The 27,988-nt window shown below is 43.7% G+C and overlaps 1 protein-coding gene across 5 annotated transcripts in view; it reads right to left on the bottom strand.

Moving 5' to 3' along the window:
- Positions 1-3,511: 3,511 nt before the first annotated feature.
- Positions 3,512-27,988, bottom strand: part of NR4A3 (nuclear receptor subfamily 4 group A member 3) — a 65,692-nt gene continuing 41,215 nt past the window's right edge. For all 5 annotated transcript variants that reach the window (XM_069958570.1, XM_069958568.1, XM_069958569.1 and 2 more), the window contains exons 6-8: positions 23,659-23,861; positions 20,581-20,759; positions 3,512-5,126 (exon numbers count right to left, since the gene is read on the bottom strand). In XM_069958570.1, the coding sequence (XP_069814671.1) occupies positions 4,873-5,126; positions 20,581-20,759; positions 23,659-23,861 (636 nt within the window). In that variant the 3' untranslated portion in view covers positions 3,512-4,872. The remainder of the gene's footprint in view (positions 5,127-20,580; positions 20,760-23,658; positions 23,862-27,988) is intronic.

Genomic DNA, 27,988 nt, shown 5'->3' on the forward strand with positions numbered 1-27,988 from the left:
AGTGGAAGTAGTAGTATCAGGAGTGGTGGTGGTAGTAGCAGCAGCCAGGGCTGTGGAGTCGGTAAGCCGGTAAGGACCGACTCTGACTCCTGCTCCTTGATAAATGGCCGGTCATATACCAGGGGAGTTATTTATCACACTGGCTCAGCAGCTTCTCCCTAATGTCCTACATCATGGGTCCTCAACTGGCGGACCGCTGTCCGAACCCGGACCGCGGAGGCCAGCTGTCCGGACCCCTGTCAGACCTCCTAATCGCCCCGGATCCGGTCCGTCCCGCTCCCCACCGCACTGCCTCCCGCCCCATAGGCGTACTGTCCTTAGATGTCAGTACGCCTGTGGGGCTGGGGGCAGTGTCGGTCCGGCCCCCGGCTGATACGCGCTCTGTGGGGATGTCCCGGGATTCCCCAGCAGAGCGCGCACCTCAGACCTTAGTGTACGCTGCCGGCCTGTCCTTCCCGGAAGTGCAGGCCGGCAGCGTACGCTGAGGTCACTGATGCGCGCTCTGCTGGGGAATCCCCGGGACATCCCTACAGAGCGCGTATCAGCCGGGGGCCGGACCGACGGGAAGAGACGAAGACAGCTGCAGCGGGGAACGAGGTGCTAGGTGAGTTGTTTTTGTTATTTTTTTTTTCTGTCTGGGGGGCATCTACAAGGGGAGAGCGCACAGGTGGACTATATACTACAGGGGGGACCTCACAGTGGGCTATATACTACTGAGGGGGCTATATACTACTGGGGGGAGCGCACAGGGGGCTATATACTACAGGGGGGACCTCACAGGGGGCTATATACTACTGAGGGGGCTATATACTACTGGGAGGAGCGCACAGGGGGCTATATACTACAGGGGGGACCTCACAGGGGGCTATATACTACTGAGGGGGCTATATACTACTGGGGGAAGCGCACAGGGGGCTATATACTACAGGGGGGACCTCACAGGGGGCTATATACTACTGAGGGGGCTATATACTACAGGGGGGACCTCACAGGGGGCTATATACTACTGATAGGGCTATATACTACTGGGGGGAGCGCACAGGGGGTTATATACTACAGGGGGGACCTCACAGGGGCTATATACTACAGGGGGAAAGCACAAGGGGGGGCTATATACTACTGGGGGGACCTCACAGGGGGCTATATACTCAGGGGCGTAACTAGAAATGGCTGGGCCCCATAGCAAACTTTTGATTGGGCCCCCCCGACTGACCACTAAACGGTCAAGTGAAGTCATAACTACATAACTGCTAGCTCTGGTCAGGAGTGCTTGCAGTTAAAGGGACATTTGCAAAACCCAGGAGACTAGCAGGGCCACCCGGTGCTCAAATGATGACGGCTCAGGGGGCCCAGTGTATTGCAGGAGCAGGCCATGGGGCCCCCTGATGCGGCGGGCCCCATAGCAGCCGCTATGGCTGCTATAGTGGTAGTTATGCCCCTGTATATACTACTGGGGGGAGAGCACAGGGGCGCTATATACTACTGGGGGGAGCTCACAGGGGGCTATATACTACAGGGGGACAGCGCACGGGGGGGGGCTATATACTACAGGGGGAGCTCACAGGGGGCTATATACTACAGGGGGGAGCTCACAGGGGGCTATATACTACAGGGGGAGAGCACAGGGGGGCTATATACTACTGGGGGGAGCTCACAGGGGGCTATATACTACTGGGGGACAGCGCACAGGGGGCTATATACTACAGGGGGAGAGCGCACAGGGGGGCTATATACTACTGGGGGGAGCTCACAGGGGGCTATATTCTACAGGGGGAGAGCGCACGGGGAGGCTATATACTACTGGGGGGAGCTCACAGGGGGCTATATACTACAGGGGGAGAGCGCACAGGGGGGCTATATACTACTGGGGGAGCAACAGGGGGCTATATACTACTGAGGGAGAGCGCACAGGGGGGGCTATACACTACTGGGGGAGCAACAGGGGGGCTATATACTACCAGGGCAGTCACCCCCTTTGTACCTAATATCAAAGGCCTGGTGAGAGAGAAAAAAATGCCAGTTTTCCCGCTAATAAGCAGCAATTCTGTATATAAATAGTTGAACGTTTGTGACAAAGTAACAAAACACGTTTCCTACTGATGTTCAGCTCGGACCTTCACCTGACAATAGACCCCGGTAAGTGGACCTTCACTAAAAGTTGTTGAGTACCCCTGTCCTACATGATCCAGGGGCAATTTCTGAGGGAAAAAGAAAAGATATAAAGCAGATTCTCCTGTGTGTGCAGTGGATGCAGCTAGTCTCCAGCCTCCATGTCCTAAACAACTCACAACTAGACTAGATGAAGCAGGTGTTCTTTTCTGCTGACAATCTTCTATGTTTCTAACTAATATTCACCATACACAAATATACACTGCTAACAATGCCAGATACCTGTGATATAGAGGTGTCACACATAGTGATATAGACGGGTCAGCAATAGTGATATAGAGGGGTCACACATAGTGATATAGAGGATTCACACACACGCACACAGCCTGCTGCCGCCATAGCACACACACAGCCTGCTGCAGCCAAAGAACACACACACACACAGCCTGCTGCAGTCATAGCACACACACACACAGCCTGCTGCAGTCATAGCACACACATACGTACACAGCCTGCTGCAGCCATAGCACACGCACACACACACAGCCTGCTGCAGCCATAACACACACACACAGCCTGATGCAGGCATAGCATACACACACAGCCTGCTGCAGCCCTAGCACACGCACCCTGCTGCAGCCATAGAACATACACACAGCCTGCTTCAGCCATAGCACACACACACAGCTGCAGCTATAGAACACTTAAGATAAACTCCACTCTGAGGACAGAGGTAACTGCTGCACTACTTATGGCTTCTCCTCCTCCTCCTTCTCTATATTACACAGGATATATTCATATTACACTACTGCTCATATACAATCATCCAGCATCCAGGAAGAGAACAGCACGAATCTCCCTTCATACAACGGACTCTTCCAGCTCTGCGGCCGGGCAGAAGAGATTAGGAGGTGGGGCTGTGCAGCAAGAGGTCAGGAAATAGCATAGGAGGCATTTCAGCATTAGAATAGGAGGCGTGCCAGCATGAGGAGAAGCTGGCACGTCACAGAGGGGGGAGGAGAGGGATGTGAATAACCGGAGCAGGGTCAGCCTCCAGTGCTTGAGCACAGGTCATTAGCATATTACTTTATCGGCGGTTTTAACGGCAACCGGGCAACGGATTGAAAAAAGCTCTGCATCACTGGGTTATACGTTACAGCGCCTGCACGGTGGTTTGTATATTTCAATATAAGCTGTTTGGTGGCACATCCTCTTTAAGCGCAGAGCAGAGGTGTGCAAGCACTCCCATTCAAACACATTGAAGGCAGGATTCGGCGCTGCTATATGCAATGGGCTGCCCGGACGATCTATCACCCAGGCAAATCACATGTTTTCTTGTAAATTTTGAAGTTAAAGAGAAAATAAACACTTAATAGCTATAAAAAATACTTTAATTGCCATTTGTCAAATTATCATATTTGCAAAACATGAATTTTGCATTAAACACTACATATAATATTTAAAATTGCATATAAGTCAATTAGCAAAGAAGTGTTAAAAAATGCCCAAAAATCTAAACATTACAAATCATACAGAAATCACATAAATAGTAGGCTGACATTCAAATTCTTCTTAAAAACAAACAAAACCAAGCCCATGAAACATCTAGTGCATGTGCAAAACCATTTCCCTCTAAAATTCACAAGTAATATATGACTAATAAAAATGAGAGATTTACATAAATAGGTGTACTAGCATTCACTATAAAATAGATTACAGGGTAATTACCATAAAAGAACCAGTGTATTTATTACATGATTACGGAATATGCAGATGTTTCATATCTGAATCATCTATGCATATTATGGAAATCATTTATATTAAATATTGTTTATACAATACTTGCATAAGTAGGGTCCTAAGACCTCTAAGCACAGGAATATATCTATATATAGATATCATAGCTTAGCACTGACAGATATAGCCAAAAGATTCAATTTGTGAAGTTCAGTGCATACAAGATATTATCTCATGGTAGTGATTTTAATTAAGTCCTTCATCATTATTCTTGTCAGCTAGCATCTGATCAATGAGAAGTAAAAACAGAGATTTATAGGATTACAAAAAAACTTAACATAAAAAAATATGCTAATCTGTTGTAACAACACTAAAAACAAAAAGCTAATTGTGTACAGTGCTATTTCCATAGACATTTACAATCTAGAAGTAACACTAAATGTCTTTTTGGCTTTATTGACTCACAATTTGAGAAAATAAAGTTTCTTGTAAGGCAGAGTATTTAAAAGGTAATAACAGATTGAGCCCTATGTCAGTTGTTTTTAAATATCACTTCTTAAAGCGGCACTATCAGCAGGTTCTTCCCAGGGAACCTGCTGATATGCCACAGTAGCTGTGTATCTCCATAGTACATAGCCATTAGTTTAACCCCTCTCGCCCCCCGCATTGTTTGTAAAATCGCTAAATGCTCATACGCAAATTACTAGCATAGGAGCATTTAGGGCTTTGCTCTGGGCCAGAGAGCATTGCCTCGCCAGCCCACCCCCTCCCGTAGACGACTAACCGGCTGTTATCTTACCTTCATCCTCAACGTTGTTTTCTTACCTTCATCCTTAGCATCCTCAGTAACCAAACCACCAAATTTGCATACTTAATAAAGATTTACCGAAAACAACGCTGAAGATGCAGGTAAGAAAATAACCGCTATGAGAACATAACATATTAGAGTCTTCTAACCAGTTAGTTTCCTGTGAAAATAACCTGTGGTTAGAGATGAGTTTAATAATAAACATATTACTCAATAGGTCAGTAGGGTAATGTATCTAGGAATAGTTTATCAATCGCAGGAGGTGGTGGCACCAAATCTTCAAGCTTTAGGTAAAATATACGCTGTTGTCCCAATGTACGCAGAGCTCGGAGATCTGTAAGGAGGCCTAATATTGCTGCAGCATCTAGCTGTGCCTTGTTTTGGCCTTCTAAAGCTAAGTGTTCTTTCAAACAAGAGATGATGCTGTGATGTAGTTCATTCACTTTCTTAGGTTCTTTTAGACCATGTCGCTCTGTAGGGGGAAAAAAAAGGAAACGTTAACATATGTGAGCACTATAACATTATATAAAGCCAAGACCAATAACAAAACTTCTATTAGAGTAAGGGTATTTTCACACTATGAAATCCCGGCGTATCACCCGCCACACATTCTGCATCTCGCACCCACTCGTGGATGCTGGAGGAAGCGTGCATCTCCGCTGGTCCCATAGGCTTCATTCTATGATTTGCCAGATTCCACCGTCCACCCGAACAATGAACAGGTTCGTTCTTCCGACGGACGGCTGAATCTAGCAATTCATAGAATGAAGCGGAATCCGTGGCAGGTGATCCGCCGGGATACCGTATTGTGCACATACCCTCAATTAGTATTAAGAATATATTAATTCTTGGTTTCAGCTGCTACCTTCCATGATGTTAAAATTAGAGATGAGCGAACCTGCCGAGGTTCGGGTTCGTATGAACCTGAACTCTTGGCGTCTGATTCCTGCTGTCTCCAGGCTCCATGAAGAGGGTGGATACAGCCGGAGGACGGCCTGGAAAACTGGGATACAGCCTATGGCTATGGCTGTATCCACCTTCTTCACGGAGGCTGCAGACAGTGGTAATCAGACGCCAAGAGTTCAGGTTCATACAAACCGAAACCTCGGCAGGTTCGCTCATCTCTAGTTACAATATCAATTCCATGAAATCTGCTGAAATTACATTGTATAGAAATTTTAAAGAAACAAAACAAAAAAGTATAAAAATATATAATCAAGACAAAAAAGAACTGTTTTTAAGTTTCACTAGTATTCAAATAGATTGGTAGAAATACGTAGTACTTTTTTGTAGTTTTTGGATAACATTAAGCACAGTATTTATCCTAGGGTATGTTTTCACAGCATTTTTTTTTCCAGCCGTCGACCTAATTGTAACTATAGTTGCATGATCTGTGCTTTATTTCTGTGCTTATTTATGTATGCAACAACTTTTTGTGACTTTCATGGTTTAGATTATACATGGGAGGTCTCAATGGCTAAGGAAATGTTTAAATAAATGCATTATTTTAGTATTGCTCATTGTGTTTGCTCATTGGCTCAGAAGGCTAATTGATGATTAGAAAACCCTTGTGCAATCATGTTCACATCTGGAAACAGTCTAGCTCGTTACAGAACATAAAAAAATTGACCTTCCTTTGAGCAGATTGTGTTTCTGGAGCATCACATTTGTGGGGTCAATTAAACGCTCAAAATGGCCATAAAAAGAGAACTTTCATCTGAAACTAGACAGTCTATTCTTGTTCTTAGAAATGAAGGCTATTCCATGCTAGAAATTGCTAAGAAATTGAAGATTTCCTACAACGGTGTGTACTACTCCCTTCAGAGGATAGCACAAACAGGCTCTAACCAGAATAGAAAAAGAATTGGGAGGCAAGAAGATAAGCACATTAGTGTCTCTAGTTGGAGAAACAGACGCCTCACAGGTCCCCAACTGGCATCTTTATTAAATAGTACCCGCAAAACACCAGTGTCAACATCTACAGTGAAGAGGCGGCTGCGGGATTTTGGGCTTCAGGGCAGAGTGGCAAAGAAAAAGCCATATCTGAGACTGGCCAATAAAAGAAAAAGATTAGGATGGGCAAAAGAACACAGACATTCGACAGAGGAACACTGGAAAAAAGTGTTGTGGACGGATGAATCCAAGTTTGAGGTGTTTGGATCACAAAGAAGAACGTTTGTGAGACGCAGAAGAAATGAAAAGATGCTGGAAGAATGCCTGACGCCATCTGTTAAGCATGGTGGAAGTAATGTGATGGTCTGGGTTTGCTTTGATGCTGGTAAGGTGGGAGATTTGTACAGGGTAAAAGGGATTCTGAATAAGGAAGGCTATCACTCAATTTTGCAAAACCATGCCATACCCAGTGGACAGCGCTTCATTGGAGCCAATTTCATCCTACAACAGGAAAATGACCCTAAACACACCTCCAAATTGTGCAAGAGTGGCCAGCGCATTCACCAGATCTGAACCCCATTGAGCTGTTGTGGGATCAGCGTATGGTACGCCAGAAGTGCCCATCCAACCAATCCAACTTGTGGGAGCTGCTTCTAGAGTCGTGGGTTGCAATTTCTCCAGCTTACCTCAACAGATTAATAGCTAGAATGCCAAAGGTGTGCAATACTGTAATTGCTGCAAAAGGGGGATTCTTTGACGAAAGCAAAGTTTGATGTAAAAACAATGTTATTTCAAATACAAATCATTATTTCTAACCTTGTCAATGTCTTGACTCTATTTTCTATTCATTTCACAACGTATGGTGGTGAATAAGTGTGACTTTTCATGGAAAACACTAAATTGTTTAGGTGACCCCAAACTTTTGAACGGTAGTGTGTGTAATATATATATATATATATATATATATATATATATATATATATATATATATACACAGTGGTACCTTGGTTTAAGAGTAACTCGGTTTAAGAGCGTTTTGGTTTAAGAGCTCACAGTTTTCCAAAATTGTGACTTGGTTTAAGAGCATCGCTTTGGTTTAAGAGCTCCCTGTACTGGGTGGGAGCGTGAGTTAGGGAGGGGCATGGTCTGTATAGCGGGGTCTACAGCGCTGTAGTCTGACCCAGGAAGTCTCCCTCACCTTCCAAATCATAGCAGATCCACTTTAGGCTGGGGCTTGCATCCGGGGACAGGACTGTGGAGGTAATCTCTTCATAGCTGTAACCCCTGTCTCCTCGGACAGAGAGTGCTGCTATACTGTGCCCACATATTCCCTTGCTGAACAAACACCCCTTCCCCATTGCTGTCATGTGACCTCTGACTACGCTACTGCATTATGGGGATCTGCAGTTCCACCCTGTATCTACAAACTGCTGCTGTGTTATCAGGGTTATACAGTTACTATACATTATACATCACATGCTGATTGTTATACTATACAATAACTTATAATATCACATATTCTGCTGTTTCTGAATGTTTGTTTCATCTGTTTTACATGTTATTCAGAATAATAAATCATTATTTTTGGGGTGTGGAACCAATTATCTGCATTTGAATGATTTCTTATGGGAAAATGTGCTTTGGTTTAAGAGTGGATTTGGATTACAAGCACAGTCCCAGAACCAATTATGCTTGTAATCCAAGGCACCACTGTATATATATATATATTTTGCAGTTTCTCGTCTGCTCCCTGCATATATATGTGTAAATATAAAAAACTCCCTGCCTGTTTGAATATATATGTGTGTGTGTGCGTGTGTGTGTGTGTGTGTATATATATATATATATATATATATATAGGGCTGAAGCACAATATTTTGTTCACTTAAAGGAGAAGTTCAGGCAAAATGTATTTTTAAATATGTTATTACATAAAGAGAGTTGGACAAATTTCTAATAGACACTAATTATGGGAAATGCACATAAAGTCCTATTTCCCTCGATTTAGTAGATCAGGCAGGCTTCAATTTTCCTACAAAAATGTGACGTCACTAATCAGAGCAGGGCTGAAGCATCCAGCAGGGGGCGCAGTGTATGGAGAAATTACATAATAAGAATAACTATATCACAAGTGCCAGCAGCCCCATCCACGGCACATGGAATGGGGCTGCTGGCACTTGTGGTGCAGCTGCCCCGGTGCCAGCAGCCCCCCAGTGAACACCCCAACCCCCATTACAAGTGCCAGCAGCCCCATCTGCGGCACATAGGATGGGGCTGCTGGCACTTGTGGTGCAGCTGCCCCGTGCCAGCAGCCATCCAATGAACACCCCCACCCCCTAAAGACCCCCAAACTACCCTCATCACAAGTGCCATGGCGCATAGGACGGGGCTGCTGGCATTTGTAGTGCGGCTGCCACCTCCCCCCTTCCCCGCGACAGTAGACCCCAGACCAGCCAACCCCCCCCCCCCCCCCTAAAAAAACCCCAAACTTCCCCCATCAGAAGTGCCAGCAGCCCTGTCCACAGCGCATAGGACAGGGCTGCTGGCACTTGTAGTGCTGCTGCTCCCGCCTGCACGAGATAGCAGACCCCAGACCCGCGCCCCCATCCTAAGGATCCCATAGCTTACCCCAGCACACCCCCTTCCCCCAGGTGCCCCCCGATCCGCACTGCGAGGAGGTGCATATCTTCCTGTGATGCGGCGTCTCCCCGCTCTCTCTCTCTCCTCTCCTGTAAAGCAGCGGGAGAAGAGAGAGAGCGGGGACACACCACATCCCAGGAGGATATGCACCTCCTCGCAATACGGATCAGGGGGCACCTGGAGGAAGGGGGTATATGCTGGGGTAAGCTATGGGGTCCTCTGGGTGGGGGTGGGGTCACTGGTCTGGGGTCTGCTAAAACGGGGGGAGGGGGGGGCAGCTGCACGCGACAGCAGACCCTAGACCAGTGCCCCCCCCCCCCCAAAGCTTACCCCAGCACACCCCCTTCCCCCGAGTGCCCCCCTATCCGCACTGCGAGGAGGTGCATATCCTCCTGTGATGCGGAGTGTCCCTGCTTTCTCTCTTCTCTCCTGTAAAGCAGTGGGAGAAGAGTGAAAGAGAGTGGGGAAACGGGGAGCAGCCCTATGCGCCGTGGACGGGGCTGCTGGCACTTGTGATGGGGAAAGTTTGGGGTTTTTAGGGGGGGGGGGGTGCTGGTCTGGGGTCTACTATCGCGGGGGTGGTGGTGGTTTACAGCTGCAGCTGCACCACAAGTGCCAGCAGCCTTGTCCTATGTGCCATGGACGTGGCTGCTGGCACTTGTGATGGGGATAGTTGGGGGGTCTTTAGGGGGTGGGGGTGTTCACTGGGGGGCTGCTGGCAGCACGGGGGAAGCTGCACAACAAGAGCCAGCAGCCCGATCCTATGTGCCATGGATGGGGCTGCTGGCACTTTTGATATAGTTATTCTTACTATGTAATTTCTCCATACACTGCGGCCCCTGCTAGACTCTTCATAGGAATTACACCCAACCCTGCCCAGATTCGTGACGTCACGGTTTTGTAGGAAAATTGAAGCCTATCTGATCTACTAAATTGCGGGAAATAGCACTTTATTTGCATTTCCCATAATTAGTGTATATTAGAAATTTGTCTAACTTTCCTTATGTAATAACATATTAAAAAATACATTTTGCCCGGAGTTGTCCTTTAAGCAAAATAACATTTTTAAAATTTCCTGTATAAACTGTGGCTACTGGAAAGAGCAAGGTTTACGACTCTAAAAGTTGTTTGACTATTGGCTCCAGCAGTATTAATCCCATCTTGAAACCAAAATGATGTAATGTGTTTTAAGCATATTTGTGAAGTGCTACAAACTGGGATGAGGAAATGCCCTTAACCCCTTAACGACATAGGGCGTATATTTACGGCCTGATGCCGTTAGGGACGTTCAGAGCGGGGCCGCGCGGCGACCCCGCTCTGAACCGCGGCGGTCCCAGGTGCCGCTTGTAGCCCGGGACCGCAGGTATTAGCGGGCACGGTCCGATCGCCGTGCCCGCTAATACAGTAATCAGATGCAGCTGTCAAAGTTGACAGCTGCATCCGATTACCGGACGCAGCGTCATCCCTGGTGTCTAGTGGGGAGATCGCTCCTCCGGGATGTTATCCCGGAGGAGCGATCTCCGTAACTGAAGCCGGCCGGGGACCGCTCCAAGATGGCGCCGTCCCCGACTCGGCACTCGTTTACTTCCGGCTGCAGCAGCCGGAAGTAAACGAGTGCCTATCTCATGGATCTCTGCAGCATATCTATGCTGCAGAGATCTCTATGAGAGATCAGAGCACTTATACTAGAAGTCCCCCAGGGGGGCTTCTAGTATAAGTGTAAAAGTAAAAAAAAAAGTGTTGGTAATAGTAAAAAGCCCCCTCCCCTAATAAAAGTCTGAATCACCCCCCTTTTCCCAGGTTATTAATAAAAGTAAATAAATAAATAAACAAACAAACAAACATGTTTGCTATCGCCGCATGCGTAATCGCCTGAACTATTAATTAATCACATTCCTGATCTCGCACGGTAAACGGTGTCAGCACAAAAAAAAACCCCAAAGTGCAAAATTGCGCATTTTTGGACGCATCAAATCCTGAAAAATTTAAATAAAAAGCGTTCAAAAAGTCGTATATGCGCAATGAAGGTACCGATAGAAAGAACACATCATGGCGCAAAAAATGGCACCTCACACAGCCCCATAGACCAAAGGAAAAAAGCGCTATAAGCCTGGGAATGGAGCGATTTTAAGTGACGTATATTTGTTGACAATGGTTTGAATTTTTTACAAGCCATCAGATACAATAAAAGTTATACATGTTACATATCGTTTTAATCGTAATGACTTGAGGAACATGCATAACAAGTCAGTTTTACCCCAGGGCGAATGGCGTAAAAACACATTTGCCCCCAATAAACAAAATGCGTTTTTTTTTTCAATTTCACCACACTTAGAATTTTTTTCTGGTTTCGCAGTGTACTTTATGCAAAAATTCAGCCTGTCATTGCAAAGTACAATTAGTGCCGCAAAAAATAAGGCCTCATGTGGGTTTCTAGGTGGAAAAATGCAAGTGCTATGGCCTTTTAAGCACAAGGAGGAAAAACCGAAAACGCAAAAATCGAAATTGGCTCTGTCCTTAAAGGGATAGTGCGGCGGTAAAAAATTATTCACAGAATAACACACATTACAAAGTTATACAACGTTATGCTCAGCCAATCGCGGCTGAGCAGCTGATGACGCGGCCGGCACTCGGGAAGATCGAAGGTGTTCGGGCAGGCCGGCCGAAAATGTCGTTTGGCACAAGATGGCGGACGCGTGTCGGCACAGATCAGGTATGTATAAAGCACTACACTTCCGGGTACACAGGTGGGGGTGGTGGGACACGGGGAAGGGGGCCATTCACAGACATAACATACATTACAAAGTTGTATAACTTTGTAATGTGTGTTATTCTGTGAATAATTTTTTACCGCCGCACTACCCCTTCAAGGGGTTAAAAAGGAAAAAAAAAACTGCTCTCATCATTCATATATAAATACTGTGCAACGTTATTCTGAGCTGACAGTACACAATGTAATTGTGTAATCTGATGAGAAACACGTTTCCTGTTATTTGTTTACTATTTTACCTCATTTGCAGTAATATAATAATGATATATTTATACAGAAACATGAAAGGTTACACAGTATCTGTATATCTACACTAACAAAAATGACAGGAGGTGCTCTGTATCTCTTTCTGCTTCTCTACTTGTCATGAATGCTCAATTACTATGGCAACCATTATTTATTCAGTGAATTCCAGTAAAGATCAATATAACACACCAGTCTTGTCAGGGCTGCTACTCATGTACCACCAGCCCTTTATGAATCTCCTATACCCTCCTAATATCATCTGACAAATAATCTTAAAACAAACAAACAAAATGCAGCAGATTTTTTATTAGTCTATATTCAGTTTATCTATTGCGAAAACACAGCTGCTATAGAACAATGTATAAACTGAACCTCACCTACTATTTGACATGAGAGCAATAAACATTTACTTGATTCTGTCCTTTCAAGCTGTATACCTGTATCAAACATTCTTTGTATTCAATGCCAATCAATTCATATTCATTCTATGTATAAAGCTGGCCTTTCTTTTTGAATCCCCATACATTCTGGCAACAAGCAGAAAATACCCCAATGCCATCAGGAGAAGAAGGCAGGTTAAATTAAAGTGAGTCTGATTCTGTTGTTTTGTTAAGATATGCTGCTCCATTTCTACTCCCGCAATAGAATCACATGCCTATATGACATATGCAGTACTGTATGCAGTATGTATAGCTAGTATGTAGTACAGTGCAGCTGACTTGTATTTTTCGGGTTTATGTTCCCATCAAGCAGAATAAGAGAACAAAACACATCTAAGGACAGAAATAATTATCTTGGGCTCCATGACATGTTTCTGCACATGTTGGGCTATTTATCAGCATTTCAAAAAACAGTGCCCACATATAGCTCATTGTGTCCCCAGTTGGTCCACTGACTTTAATTGCCCAAAGTAGTCTAAAGCTATGTTCTCCCTAAACAGGCTGTAAATTTAGCAGGAAATGACAGCCGTCTATTGATAATGACGGACGCAAATAATTATCATAATCCAGATAAAATCATGTAATGGGAACATAGCCATAGTGACTACATTTGGTTCATTTCCAGAGCATGTCCAATTCTTGTCTGGGACTCAAAAATGTGGTCTAGCAAGAAATAATATACCTTTGGGAAATTGATAGAACATAGATTAGACTAGATTTAGCCCAGTTCAATGGGCCTGCAGGAACAGGCCAGGCTTTTAAACAGTTTACAATGTATGAGTAAAAATGTAATGGGATTACAGCTTGGTCTTCACCCCAAACTGTGATGTAATAGTAGGGAAGTACTGCAGTCTATTATAGAAGTCATCAAAGGATATATGTGGCATGTCTCGTAATGGCGCTAAAGAAATTGTAAACAAGCATTCAGGAGAAAAAAAACGTAAAAAATGTTTTTAAAATGAAAAACCATAACTACACTGCCCATAATTGGGATTCTCACTAGTGCTGGGGACTGGAAACCTATTTGAGGGATGTGGTATATCTTATTAAAAAGGTTTTCTCAATCACTGTTACCCTCACTCCCAAGCATTGCATCTTAGGCCTACTGAACAAACTGAGTTTGGATGATCAGACTAACATTGGGATACAACGCATAATGTATCAGTCGCGCAAGACTATAGCTTCCCTTTGGATACGTCCCCCCCCCCATTTCCACAGAGATGGTATCTAGGAGGATGGTGTCTATATAATTATAATTATTAATTACTAGAAAATATACCCGGCGCTGCCCGGGTATAAAGTTTCAGTGTGTTAATTAGATTTATTCTAAGGTGCCCAGGAGGCCAATCTATGTTCTTGTTTTTTTTGTTTAAGGGGAAATCGCCAGTAGTCCTATATGCCCCTTTATACCCGACAATTCTGCACTGTTTATGTAAATTGTAGCTTTTGCACATTAGAAATAAACTAAAAACTTCAAACATCCATCCTGTATACCTGTAGTGTATAGTTGGGGGGGTGGGGGGGCTGTATATCTGTAGTGTATAGTTGAGGGGGTCCTGTATACCTGTAGTGTGTAATTGGGGGGGGGGTGGCTAATATATCTGTAGTGTGTAGTTGAGGGAGGTCCTGTTTACCAGTAGTGTATAATTGGGGGGGGGGGGCTGTGTACCTGTACTGTATAGTTTGGGAAGTACTGCATACCTGCAGTGTATAGCTGATAGAGGACATGTATACCTGTACTGTATAGTTGGGGGTCCTGTATACCTGTAATATATAGTTGGTGAAGGTGCTGTATACCTGTAATGTATAGTTGGTGGAGGTCTTCTATACCTGTAGTTTATAGTTTGAGGGTCCTGGATACCTGTAGTGTATAGTTGGTGGAGGTCTTGTGTACCTGTAGCATATAGTTTGTGGGTCCTGTATACCTGTAGTGTATACTTTGGGGTCCTGTGTACCTGTAGTTTATGGTTGGTAGAGGTCTTGTATACCTGTAGTGTAAAGTTTGGGGGTCCTGTATACCTGTAGTGTATAGTTTTGGGGTCCTGTATACCTGTAGTATTTAGTTGATGGAGGTCCTGTATACCTGCAGTGTATAGTTTGGGATCCTTTAAACCTGTAGCATAGAGTTGATGGGGGTGCTGTATATCTTATATACCTGAAGTATATAGTTCGGGGGTCCTGTAAACCTGTTGTGTATAGTTTGAGGGTCCTGTATACCTGTAGTGTATAGTTGGTGGAGTTCCTGTATACCTGTAGTGTATACTTCTGGGGTCCTGTATACCTGTAGTGTATAGTTGGTGGAGGTCCTGTATACCTGTAGTGTATAGTTCTGGGGTCCTGTATACCTGTAGTGTTCTGTAGTATATAGTTCGGGGGTCCTGTATACCTGTACTGTATGTTTGAGGGTCCTGTATACCTGTAGTATAGAGTTGGTGGAGGTCCTGTATACCTGTAGTAAAGAGTTGGTGGAGGTCCTGTGTACCTGTAGTGTATAGTTTGGGGTCCTGAATACCTGTCGTATATAGTTGGTGGAGCTCCCGTGCACCTGTAGTGTATAGTTTTGGGGTCCTGTATACCTGTAGTGTCCTGTATACCTGCAGGGTCGTATTTACCATTAGGCACTCGTGGTCTGCCTAGGGCAGCACCTTGCATGGGCGCAGCACCAGGGAGCAGGGGGAAGGAAACAACTTTTAATTTTTTTTTATTTTTCTAGTCTTCCACCTCCTGTTCATACTTGCTAGAAAATCTAGTCTTTTCGAAGTGGGGTATGGTAGTATTGGTCAGGTCTGGTGTGGCAGTGTTATGCAGTCACGGTATGGTGGTATTGGTCAGGTGTGGTATGGTGGTGTTATCCAGTCACAGTATGGCGGTATTGGTCAGGTCTGGCAATGTTATCCATTCACAGTATGGCGGTATTGGTCAGGTCTGGTATGGCGGTGTTATCCAGTTACAGTATGGCGGTATTGGTTAGGTCTGGTATGGCAGTGTTATCCAGTCACAGTATGGCGGTATTGGTCAGGTCTGGTATGGCGGTGATAACCAGTCACAGTATGGCGGTATTGGTCAGGTCTGGTATAGCAGTGTTATCCAGTCACAGTGTGGTGGTATTGGTCAGGGCTGGTATGGTATGGCGGTGTTATCCAGTCACAGTGTGTTGGTATTGGTCAGGTCTGGTATGGCAGTGTTATCCAGTCACAGTGTGGCGGTATTGGTCAGGTCTGGTATGGCAGTGTTATCCAGTCACAGTGTGGCGGTATTGGTCAGGTCTGGTATGGCAGTGTTATCCAGTCACAGTGTGGCGGTATTGGTCAGGTCTGGTATGGCAGTGTTATCCAGTCACCATGTGGCGGTATTGGTCAGGTCTGGTATGGCAGTGTTATCAAGTCACAGTGTGGTGGTATTGGTCAGGTCTGGTATGGCAGTGTTATCAAGTCACAGTGTGGTGGTATTGGTCAGGTCTGATATGGTATACATGTACTGTATAGATGGAGTAGGGGGTCTACCAGTTATTACTGTGGATGTGGTGAGGCAGCTGCCCTAGCAACCATTGCTCCCTGTGAAAATGAAAGTAGTAATCCTATTGGTTGCTAAGGCTCCCAACTGCCGTTTACTGCTGGGCAAAGCTGCAGCTAATTATATCACCTGTGTCTGCAGTATGGAGATTTTCCCATTCATCTCTATGAGGCGCTCTTCTGCATCCCCCTCCTCTCCTGTACATCTGGCAAGGATGGGACCTTCGCTATAACCTTCCCGGGCACCCAATGTATCTGCCTGCCAAATTTGGGGTCAAACGGTTCAGGCGTTTGGAAGTCTATATGGGACAGATGGACAGACAGACAGACAAACTTTCATTTTTATGATATAGATAACTATCTAAAGAGGAGGTGCTCTCACCTATTTGAACCCATTTAGAGTTGACTTGATACAGGAGGGTTGCCCAGTGCTGTTCTCCTAGAAATTTGCAGGGATCCCATGCAAGTGCTCCTAAACAGTTTGTGGATAACTAACTATCATTTAATGTATACTCATATGCAGGGCCGATTCTAGATTTTCTGCTGCATGAGGCGAAACCTGAAATGGCGCTGATTGAAAATCATAAATAAGGCGTGTGAACAGAAAACCTGCAGCTTATAATAAAAATATTAATAATAATAAGTTCCTACACAATCCTGCTCCACCATAATTTGCCCTTTTTTAGGCACTACCTAAATCCTGGGTGAGGACAACATAGAAGAGGCTTCAAAGTTTCTACGATTTCAATACTGTATACATCCCCTCTCTGTAGGTAGCCCCCATAATGTATACCCCCTCTGTAGTTTGCCCATGCTGTATACCTCCCTTTCCCCCCTCTGCAGGTCAGTTAACCCCCATACTGTATACATCCCCCCCCCAGGTAGCCCCCATACTGAAGTTGCGCTACCGGCCGGGGCGCACTCCCAGCGTGGATTACAACTACTTGTTGGAACCCGAATCTGGAGGACTGAAATGCTTCACCATTAAGAAAAACACCTTTACAGAAGAATTTTCGTGAGTAACCTACCATTTATGAGTTCTTTTTAGTAGCGCTTGATGCAATTTTTGTCTACTTTGCATATTATAAATGTAAAATATTTTCATGTTCCTGATGCTCTGTATTACTGAATATGTTTACCCTTTGCTATATTCGATGATCTCCACCTCTCGCATTGTCTACAGCCATTAAGAGAGAGAAAGCAGCAGGAACTGTGAGTGGACAGTGCAATTATGTTACTGCATTTACACAGCTACTGTAGGGGCAGAACATAGCAATGGCACTTTAGGTGTGTGTGTGTGTTGTATTACACCGGAGGGTACCAATTCCACTAATAAACTATACTAAGAAGTGTGTTAAAAACATTTACATATTGGGGGGGGACAGAACAATAACAGTTACATGTTAATTAGTATTCATAGTTATTTATCTTGCATGGTAATCACCATTAAATATGGAAAAAATAGAAAATACAATGTCAGAAGAGGTGTTATTGGTCACTTTAGACCCCAGAAAAAAAACTGAACACAACACAAGATAAGGCTTGGTTTACACTGCATTTTTGCAATTAGTTTTTTTTACTTCCATTTTATGCAAAAAAAAAAAAAAAAAATTAAAAAACTGATGCATTTATGTGCATTCATTTTGATCAATTTTTCCATTGACTTCCATTCGACCACGTTTTGTTTATGCTAAAAAAAAAGTATCAAAACGCATGTTATTTTTTGTTTTATAATGGAAGTCAATGGAAAAACAGATGCACACAAATGCAAAACGGGTTGCAAAAAAACAGTTTGAACCCAGCCTAAATGATCACTTACATTGTACTGACCTGAAGTGGTATGAGAACACCACCCCCTACCCCAACCGAGGGGTGGTATATTTTTTTTTATCCTTTTATCCTCTCTTCCAAGAGACATAACCTTTTACTTTTCTATGAAGAGGTAAGTAGAAGCCTGGATGGCGGCGCGGCTGTGGATATCGTGTATCTGGATTTTGCAAAAGCGTTTGACACAGTTCCTCATGGACGTCTGATGGGTAAGTTAAAGTCTATCGGTTTGGAAAATTTAATGTGTAACTGGATTGAAAACTGGCTTAATAATCGTACCCAGAGAGTGGTGGTCAATGATTCCTATTCCGAATGGTCCCCGGTAATAAGTGGTGTACCCTAAGGGTCAGTACTGGGCCCTCTTCTGTTTAACTTATTTATTAATGATATTGAGAATGGAATTAACAGCAATGTTTCTATCTTTGCAGATGACACCAAGCTTTGTAGTACAGTACAGTCTATGGAGGATGTGCAGATGCAGGGATGATTCTGGGGTCTCTGCCGCCTGAGGCAAACCTCAGGCGGCCGCCCCCTCACTAGCGCCCGAACACCCCCCGCCCACCCGCAGCAAGCCCCGAACCCCCGCGCCCACCCGCAGCAAGCCTCAAACCCCCGCACTCACCCGCAGCAAGCCCCGAGCCCCCGTGCCCACCCGCAGCAGGCCTCAAACCCCGCGCCCACCCGCAGCAAGCCCCGAACCCGCGCGCCCACCCGCAGCAAGCCCCGAACCCGCGCGCCCACCCGCAGCAAGCCCCGAACCCCCGCACCCACCCGCAGCAGGCCCCGAACCCCCCACGGAGACGCGATCGCCGCAGCACGAACACCGACGACTCCGGCCACTCACCACAGCCAAGTAACCCAGGAGTGCTGCTGAGTGACGCCGCAGGAGCCCATCAAGACGTGCGGAGCGCGTGAGCGCGGGCGGCGGGCCGGCTATGGACAGGTGAGCGGCTGCACGGCTGCTGTCATTTTTGTTAAGTGAAACTTAACAAAAATGACAGCAGAGTAACATTATGCCGCCCCCTGCAGGAGCACAAAATCTGCCGCCTGAGGCGGAATGCTCATTCCGCCTCATGGCAGAAGCGGGCCTGTGCAGATGTTACAGGATGACTTAGACACTCTTGAGTGTTTGGGCGTCCACTTGGCAAATGAGGTTCAATGTGGATAAATGTAAAGTTATGCACCTGGGTACTAATAACCCACATGCATCATATGTCCTAGGGGGAGTTACACTGGGAGAGTCGCTGATGGAGAAGGATCTGGGTGTACTTGTAGATAATAGACTACAGAATAGCACACAATGTCAGTCAGCTGCTTCTAAGGCCAGCAGGATATTGTCATGCATTAAAACAGGCATGGACTCACGGGACAGGGATAATATTACCGCTTTAGTGCGGTGCGGCCTCATCTGGAGTATGCTGTCCAGTTTTGGAACCCGATTCATAAAAAGGATGTTCTAGAGCTGGAGAGGGTACAAAGACGGACAACTAAACTAATAAGGGGAATGGAGCATCTTAGTTATGAGGAGAGATTAAAAGAATTAAATTTGTTTAGTCTGGAGAAGAGACGTTTAAGGGGAGATATGATTAACTTATTTAAATATATAAATGGCCCCTACAAGAAATACGGGGAAAAGATGTTCCAGGTAAAACCCCCTCAAAGGACAAGAGGGCACTGCCTCCGCCTGGAGAAAAAAAAGGTTCAATCTCCGGAGGCGACAAGCCTTCTTTACCATGAGAACTGTGAATCTGTGGAACAGTCTACCACAAGATCTGGTCACAGCAACAACAGTAGAGGGCTTCAAAACCGGCCTAGACAAGTTCTTAGAGCAAAATAATATAAATGCATATGTATAGAACCTATCACCCCTCCCCCTTCCCTGTATCCATCCCCTTTTTGGTTGAACTTGATGGACATGTGTCTTTTTTCAACCGTATTAACTATGTTACTATGTTACTTGACCATTGTTAAAGCTTTATCACTTTTTTTTTTCTTTTTCTTTTTGCAGGACAAGTTTTGTAATGTGAGACTTTGTTAACTTCTGACAAATTAGATGTTAACATTATTTTGCAGGTCAGTACCATTACAGTAACGCCAAATGTTTGTTTTCTTTTGCCCTATAGATTTAAAGCTAAACACAAGTAAAAATAAGCCTGAAGATAGATATGGCTTCATCGGGGTTCTAGGCATATACAAATTCTTTGATATGTAAATGAGGCACAGGGGCAGTACCCAGCATAACAAGAGCCAAGGGTTAGTCAGCTCATTTCCTCTTATTTACTGCATCCATGCCTATTTGTCTACACTACAACAGGATGTAAGTCCATAGAATCTCAGCTAAATCTCTAATCTCAACCTAGATGTGACAACCACCTTAAACAGAAGGGGGGGGGGGGGGTGTGTCATGGGATTCCTGTTCTGCTAATAGGCAGGGGTCTTATTAGTGGATGCCCTGTCAATAAACAGATAAATTAGCACTGACAGGCCAGATAATTATGCAGATGAATATTTTATTTAGATCCTAGAAGCTAGATCTTCCAATGGTACTTGTAAAGCATCTGTTTTTGGCAAGCATATTTGTTGAACTTATGTACTTACCAGAAATAAGACATACAGCAGATAGGCAAGCCAAGGTTGAAATGTCAAGGTTAAGGCTCTGCAAATGTAATGCAAAATTTCTAATTGCATCCAGCCATTCTCCAAATCCACGAAGGCACTGATGTCTATGAAGTACTACTCCATTACAAAACACAAATTCATCGGCAGTAATATTTGACCTGTTTTAAGTAAATGGATGAATAAATCAATACACCAATAGAACTCTCCCTTAAGAAAAGCATAATGAACATTATTTTTCAATTAATTTCACAGTAAACAAGAGACTATAAAAAAACTCTTTAATAGACTTTTATTAAGGAAGAGAGATTCTTTACTGACAAGGTTGTTTTCCTACCTCCCCCCCCCCCACACACACACACACACTTCTTATCTGTATATTATTAAGGCAAAGCCGTCTACAGCAGAAAAAAAGACTGAAGACAGGTTTGCACTGCCCATTATAGCCTATGGAGGGGGGGGCGGGCCGAGGGGAATGAATGAGCAGAAAGAGAAGACAAACAACCTGTGCAATGTGCAGACTTTTCTTGCCAGAGAAACCCCTGGATTCAAATGTTGCACTGCTCAATGCTGGTCTGGGAACGTATAAAGGGTTGCTGCAGTAAGATTGTATTGCAGGATGTTGTCTTCAGTGTCTACATAGTGTATAGGAGCCAACACAAAGGCTAGTCTGCATCCTCACTGCAGCTGAGCAGAGGAAAAGCAGGCCCATGGACTTTGCAGGATAGTAACCAAGGGTAAAAATGCCATATACTAGTGATAGAATGGGCAGATATAGTGCTGCATCTCATATACATTCACATGACAGCTTAAAACTCACCTGAAATGATAATTACACATTAGTCTTCAAGATACATGCTACTTTTTCCACAAAAATTTTTAAAAAACTTTAAATCTAGAAGACCTACTATAATTCAATATGACTTTATTTTCCATCACAAAATAAAAAACACCATGTTGCCAATGTTAACAGAGTCAACAAAAGAGGGCAATAAACATACTGCGGGCAAAAATACGTACTTTTTCCCCCCAATAATTTCCAAGCTGAAAAAAACATGAAATATGTTTTATTGATGCTTCAGTGGTGAAATGTCTACTAACAGCTTATTCTCGCTTCCCATATGGATCCTACGGATATTGAAGCCTTGTATTGGACTCTTTCCCTGGCCGGCATCATGTATGTAATATGGTGCTGGGAGCGGGGAAAGTGTTTGAATCTTCGAGGCACTGTTATGAAGCAGCCATTACGATCATTACAGTGTAGCGAAATTTCAAACATGAATTCAAATGCTCCTGGCATTATATTGATACATGATGCCAGGCAGGGAAAGAGTCCACTACAGGCCTTCCCCGTCCGTGTGTACAAGAAACGGTCTCTTAGGGCCTTATTACACGAGCAGTGTACAAGCGTATTACATGAGCAGTGTAAGCAATCGCTGATCTGCTAGATTAGCGTTCACTTACCAAGCTAATTAGACAGTTCGGGGGGGAGAGAATATAAGTCAGAGGAGGAAAGAATCAAGCGTTGCAAACCTGCCATCTAAGGCTACATAATTATGTGAAAACCTTTTTTTGCACTGACCACACTGCAATTCCTCCTGTTATGATATGGTATGACATCACTTTATTCACAGCATGTTTTAAAGATGTACAGTATTCCAGTCTCATCTAATACGCTGTAGGTAAACTTCCTAATATGCTCGCTCTTTCCCTCCCATTTTTAACATCTTGTTGTATAGATGTTGTATAGATATAAATATATAAAGGAAGGGGGGTAAGATATATCAATCTAAATGCTGGTTTTACATGAATTCTTGATTTACTGGGAGGCGCAGAAATCTATACTAACTCTGGAGCTGGCGTAGTTTTCTGCCATAATTTTAGCCCTAAATCACGATAAATCAGGAGCAGGAGGAGGTCACGCCCCCCCCCCCACCTACACACACAAAAAAAAGTATCAGACTTTTGCTCAAACCATGTTATTGCCTGTTACAGGAGTACCTAATGGTGAGTTTACACAGCGATTTATCTGACAGATCTTTGAAGCCAAAGCCAGGACCAGACTATAAACAGAGACCAGGTCATAACGGAAAGACTGGGGTCTATCCTCAGATAAATTCCTCTGTGTAAACGTACCATTAGGCTATTTTCAAAGATTGAGGTGTTGCTTAAACGTTGTGTTTCCACAGCCTGAAATTTTATTCTGAGCAATGCAAATGTTTGTTTCAACACATGTGGGCTAATTTTGCATGATACACTTATATCGTGTATATGATACACGGTATATGAGTGCTCTAATGGTGCGTTTACACAGACAGATTTATCGGACAGATTTTTGAAGCCAAAACCAAGAACAGACCATAAACAAAGAACAGCTCATAAAGAAAACAACAAGATTTCTCCTCTTTTCTAATCCATTAATGGCTTTGGCTTCAAAAATCTGTCAGATAAATCTGTCTGTGTAAACGCACCATTACACGTAGTACTTCTCAGACAGCACCTGGACTTGTGCTGTCTGACAATTATTGTTATCACAAGTACTGCGTGTAATGGTGCGTTTACACAGTGCCAAGTCCAGGAGCTGCCTACAATTATCAGAAAATCACAAGTGCTTGCTGCATTTACCAGTACTATGTGTAAGGGCTTATTCCCACACTCTGTAATACACGGAGGTTACGCGCAGCTTTTTACAGTGCATTCCTGCAAAGTTTTAAACACTTATCATTCTCCCGGCATCATATTGATACATGGCATCAGGAGAGTGGCAAGTCTACCACGCAGCTTCATGCTCTGTAACCTCTGTTTAGGAATAAGAGGTTTAACACACAGACTTTTGTGTTTTTTATTCAGCCTTTTGGGCCACAGCCGCGATGGATTCAAATGAACAGGAAATATAAAGGACGCACATAAACCTTCAAACTGAATCCACTTCTGGCTTTGGCTCAAACATTGCTTTATCTGAAACAAGCCTACAGCTATCCTTAATACTAATTAGCTAAATAAGATTAATAATAATAAATCATGAGGCTAAATCAGTGTTAAATAATTAGCAAAGATTACCTTATGGAAAGTCTCAGTACAAAAAGTTCCAGAAATGCTGTTTCAATCAATAATATCTGGTCATCTTTAGAAAGTTCTGAAAATCCAGGTAGCTTTTGAGCCCATTTTTTTGAAATTTCAATGGAGACAGTAAGAAGACTATAGAATTGCTGAACATGTTCTGTATCTGTACTTGCAGTAGCTTGTTCACTATCAGCAGAGTACTATGTGCAAAAATATAAATACAAATGTTAGTGATTTGCACAATGTATCATGCACTACTTTACATCATGTACTACTTTATATTCAGTCTTTCTGTAATTTATATATTGCATTTTACTAGAATATATTGTATAAAGACATGGAAAGTCAGATTCTGGCAGTACAAACAGGCTCAGAGCAGGTGTAACTAATAAAGCAGGTGTATATAATAAATATGAATGTTTGTCTGTCCCCTATAGACTTCCAAACGCCTGAACCGTTTGACCCCTAATTTGGACCACAGATACATTGGGTGTCCAGGAAGGTTAGGCTGGGTTCACGCTACATTTTTGCAATCCATTTTTCCATTGACTTCCATAGTAAAAAAAAAAAAAAAAAAAAATCAAAATTGATTTTTTTTTTTTTAGCGTACACAAAAACATAGCTGACCCTACTTTTCTGTCTGTTAAAAAAAAGGATCTGTTTTTTTTTTTTTACAATGGAAGTCAATGGAAAAACGGATCAAAACGGATGCACACAAATGCATCCATTTTTTATGGGAAAAAAAATGGATTGCAAAAACGTAGTGTGAACCCAGCCTTAGAGCGAAGGTACCGTCCTTGCCAGATTTACAGGAGAGGAGGATGATGGGGAGACAGCTCTAATGAAATGAATGGTAGAATCTCCACACTGCACACACACACGCACGCACACACACACACACACACACAGGTGACATAATTAGAGTTCAGCCGGAGAAATAGAGACATAAATGTGCAGATCCTACGAATCACAGGAGATGGATGGGGAAAACCACAACCATAGAAATAAATAGTAGAATGTTGTAATCAGATTTTATCTCACAAAGATAATGCCAGTGTCTAAACACACACACACACACATTCTAACAATAGTTAGCAACCCATAAGATTACTACTCTCATTTTCAAAGGGAGCTAGAATCTAATTGGTTGCTAGGGGCGGCTGCATCATTTTTCTTTTACAATAGTTTAGTGAAAACATCTCACTTTTTTAAAGTGACACTGTCACCCCTTTTTGCATTATGACTTCTCTACACAGGTGTAAAGGGTAAATATTGCAGTTTTCATACCTTATTTTATACCAGTAAAAAGTAATCTTTTATCATCTGCGGATCGTGTTGCATGGGCGTGGCTTCATAGCAACAGCGCCACTTAGCCACACCCACATCACCACCGTAGCCATGCCCCTTAGTGATGTCATCACAACTCAGACCTTTAGGCCGGCCCTTCCAATGGCCACAGAGGGGTAGAGCCTAAGCGTCGATGACGCCACTGAGGGGAAGGGGCTATGGTGGCGATGTGGGCGGGGCTAAGTGGCTCTGCTGCCGCAAAGCATCGCCCACGTAGCACAACCTGCAGATGATAAAAGATCACTTTTTACTGTAACAAGCACCGTGACATATGATATAAAATAAGGTATGAAAACTGCTAAATTTACCCTTTACACCTGTGTAGAGAAGTCATAAGAGATGTCATAATGTAAAAAGAATATATAGCATTCTATAGAAAGGAAACCAGAAGAGGCAGGGGATACCAGATGATATCAAAAGCTGGAAAGAGGGAAAGGAAGGGAAGGGGGATAAGATAATAAGGAGGGATAAGAAGAAGAAGGGAAATACTGAAGGGGCAGACTAGATGGACCAATAGGTCTTTTTCTGCCTACAATCTTCTATGTAGCAGGTGTTGTGCAGTAGTACACTGAGCACTGCTCTGTGCTATTCTATACAGGAGATCTCATAAGATCTCTATAGGCATCCGTTTCTTGAAACTGCATCCATGACAATCAGGTAGAGGTTAATCATATGGTCTTTGCAGGAATACCAGAGGTAAGGTCCTCCATGTGCATCAAGTCATTGACTTTGGATATCCATAATTAAATGGAGGGTGGGTTTTGTTCCTTTCAACACAAGGGGATGCATGTGCAAGCCGCCATCACCAGGAAACCAAGTAGCAAATGTTTGTAGGCCTCTAATGTGATCTTGCAGTGATGGAGAAAGAACAAGGCTGACCCAATAGCCATTGTGTGGCCAGTGACATTTTTAATAACTCTCACCACCTCAGACTGAAAATGACTGAGCTGTGGATCCCAGATAAATGACCTTTACTGGCCCCACACCTCCAGCAGGCAGGATTCACCTGGGAAACAATTGCGTGGAGTTTGGCAGTAGATACGTGACCTCTGAACGTCAGTAAGGGTGATCCCCAAGTCAGTTTCCTATTTTAGGATGAAGTCTGAGGGAGGTTCTTCCGGTGTCATCAGTAGCTTGTAGGTAACAGACAGTGTGTGTCGAAGGGGCTCCCTTTCAGAGCAGATTTTTTCAAATGGAGTCAATGTATTCACGTAGAAGTCAGGGAGAGAACATCTCCCACTCTATCTTCTGTTCTTACTACAGCTTGACACACACCGTATTGCAGCGGATTTTATGCTGTGGATCTGCAGCAGATCCGCAGCACATTTGATCTAAATAACTGAACACGGCATCAAATCCGCACCATCACATCTGCTGAGGATCCTGTATGTGTTAATGCACCCTAATAAAAGAAAGGTGCTGCTTCTGAAAAAGTTAAATGAGTTAAAAAACTCTCAATGTGCTCTAAATGTGAAGAATACATACTGTACTGTATATAAAGATGTTTCATAATTTGGTTAAACAAATCTAGTTAACACACTGACACCTTATACCTGGGTGGCGCCAGGTACATTTTTCTAGTAATATCTATAACACCCAGGCACGCCACTCTTCCATGGACGTTACAGAGGACACACCTCCTTCCTCATGAGCACAGACGCAGAGGACTGGGGTGAAATATATTTAAACCTGTGAATGCATACATTAGTATATGCACCCATGATAAAACATAAATGCATACAAACGTGACATTACATTATTACCTTATATTCACACACTGTATTAAAGGCTGTATTAAATTAAAGGCTGTTATTTGGCGTTACAAAGGCGCCAACTGTGTAAACATTGCCTAAATCACATTATTACATATCACAACATGCAGGGGCGTAACTACCACTATAGCAGCCATAGCGGCTGCTATGGGGCCCGCCGCATCAGGGGGCCCCATGGTCTGCTCCTGCAATACACTGGGCCCCCTGAGCCGTCATCATTTGCAGCACCGGGTGACCCTGCTGGTCTCCTGGGTTTTGCAAATGTCCCTTTAACTGCAAGCACTCCTGACCAGAGCTAGCAGCTATGTGGTTATGACTTCACTTGACCGTTTAGTGGTCAGTCGGGGGGGGGGGTCAATCAAAAGTTTGCTATGGGGCCCATCCATTTCTAGTTACGCTCCTGACAACATGTATACGCATGACCATAAGTTAATGCCTACAAGAAGGCCTTAAAGCTACAAACTTCATTTAGCCCTTTGGGACGTTTCTAAATGTCTAATCCAGAAAGTCTCACAATGGAGTAACCTCAAATCTCAGCTTGCTCAACCACCTGCCATTCTAAGTCACATACTCGATGGCCCTGTTCAAAAAAATTTCTGGCTACCGTTGTTTTACCAGATTCCTTCCCTTCTTTATCCTTCTGTTATTCCCAACTTGAGAGGTGTTAAGTGATATGAAGACAGAGTACAAAGACATGCAATTAATAAGCTAAATATATCATTTATTCTCTCTGCTTCACATTTAGATTTCTAAGTCACATTGTGTGTTGTGTATTTCTTATTTTTAATGAAATAATATGCTCCATTGAAGTCAATGGGAAATTGGCCGGCAATGCAAGAACAGTATAGAATAATGAATTGGCCCATTTTTCTGTTTTATTTTCATTCAAAATTACAGATGTATTTTGCTTTCATTTTACTGTGTGTGAACATAGTCTACAGGTTCCTGTGTCTGTGCTCCCATCTACCCTGGTGCCTTTGTTTACTAGCCTGGTGATGTGCTCTCCCTGCTCTGCTGAAGTCCTAAACACACAGCTGCACTCAGGTGGCTGCATTGTGTTATGGTCCTTTATACACGGGACGATTGATCGTTCGTTTTTGCACGATAACAGTCGAATTCGAACGATAATCGTACGTGTAAACGCAGCGAACGATCAAACGACCAGCAAAAAATCGTTCATTTTGATCTTTCAACATGTTCTCAAATCA

Source organism: Dendropsophus ebraccatus, chromosome 2 (assembly GCF_027789765.1).
Source record: "Dendropsophus ebraccatus isolate aDenEbr1 chromosome 2, aDenEbr1.pat, whole genome shotgun sequence".
NCBI classification, from domain to species: domain Eukaryota; kingdom Metazoa; phylum Chordata; class Amphibia; order Anura; family Hylidae; genus Dendropsophus; species Dendropsophus ebraccatus.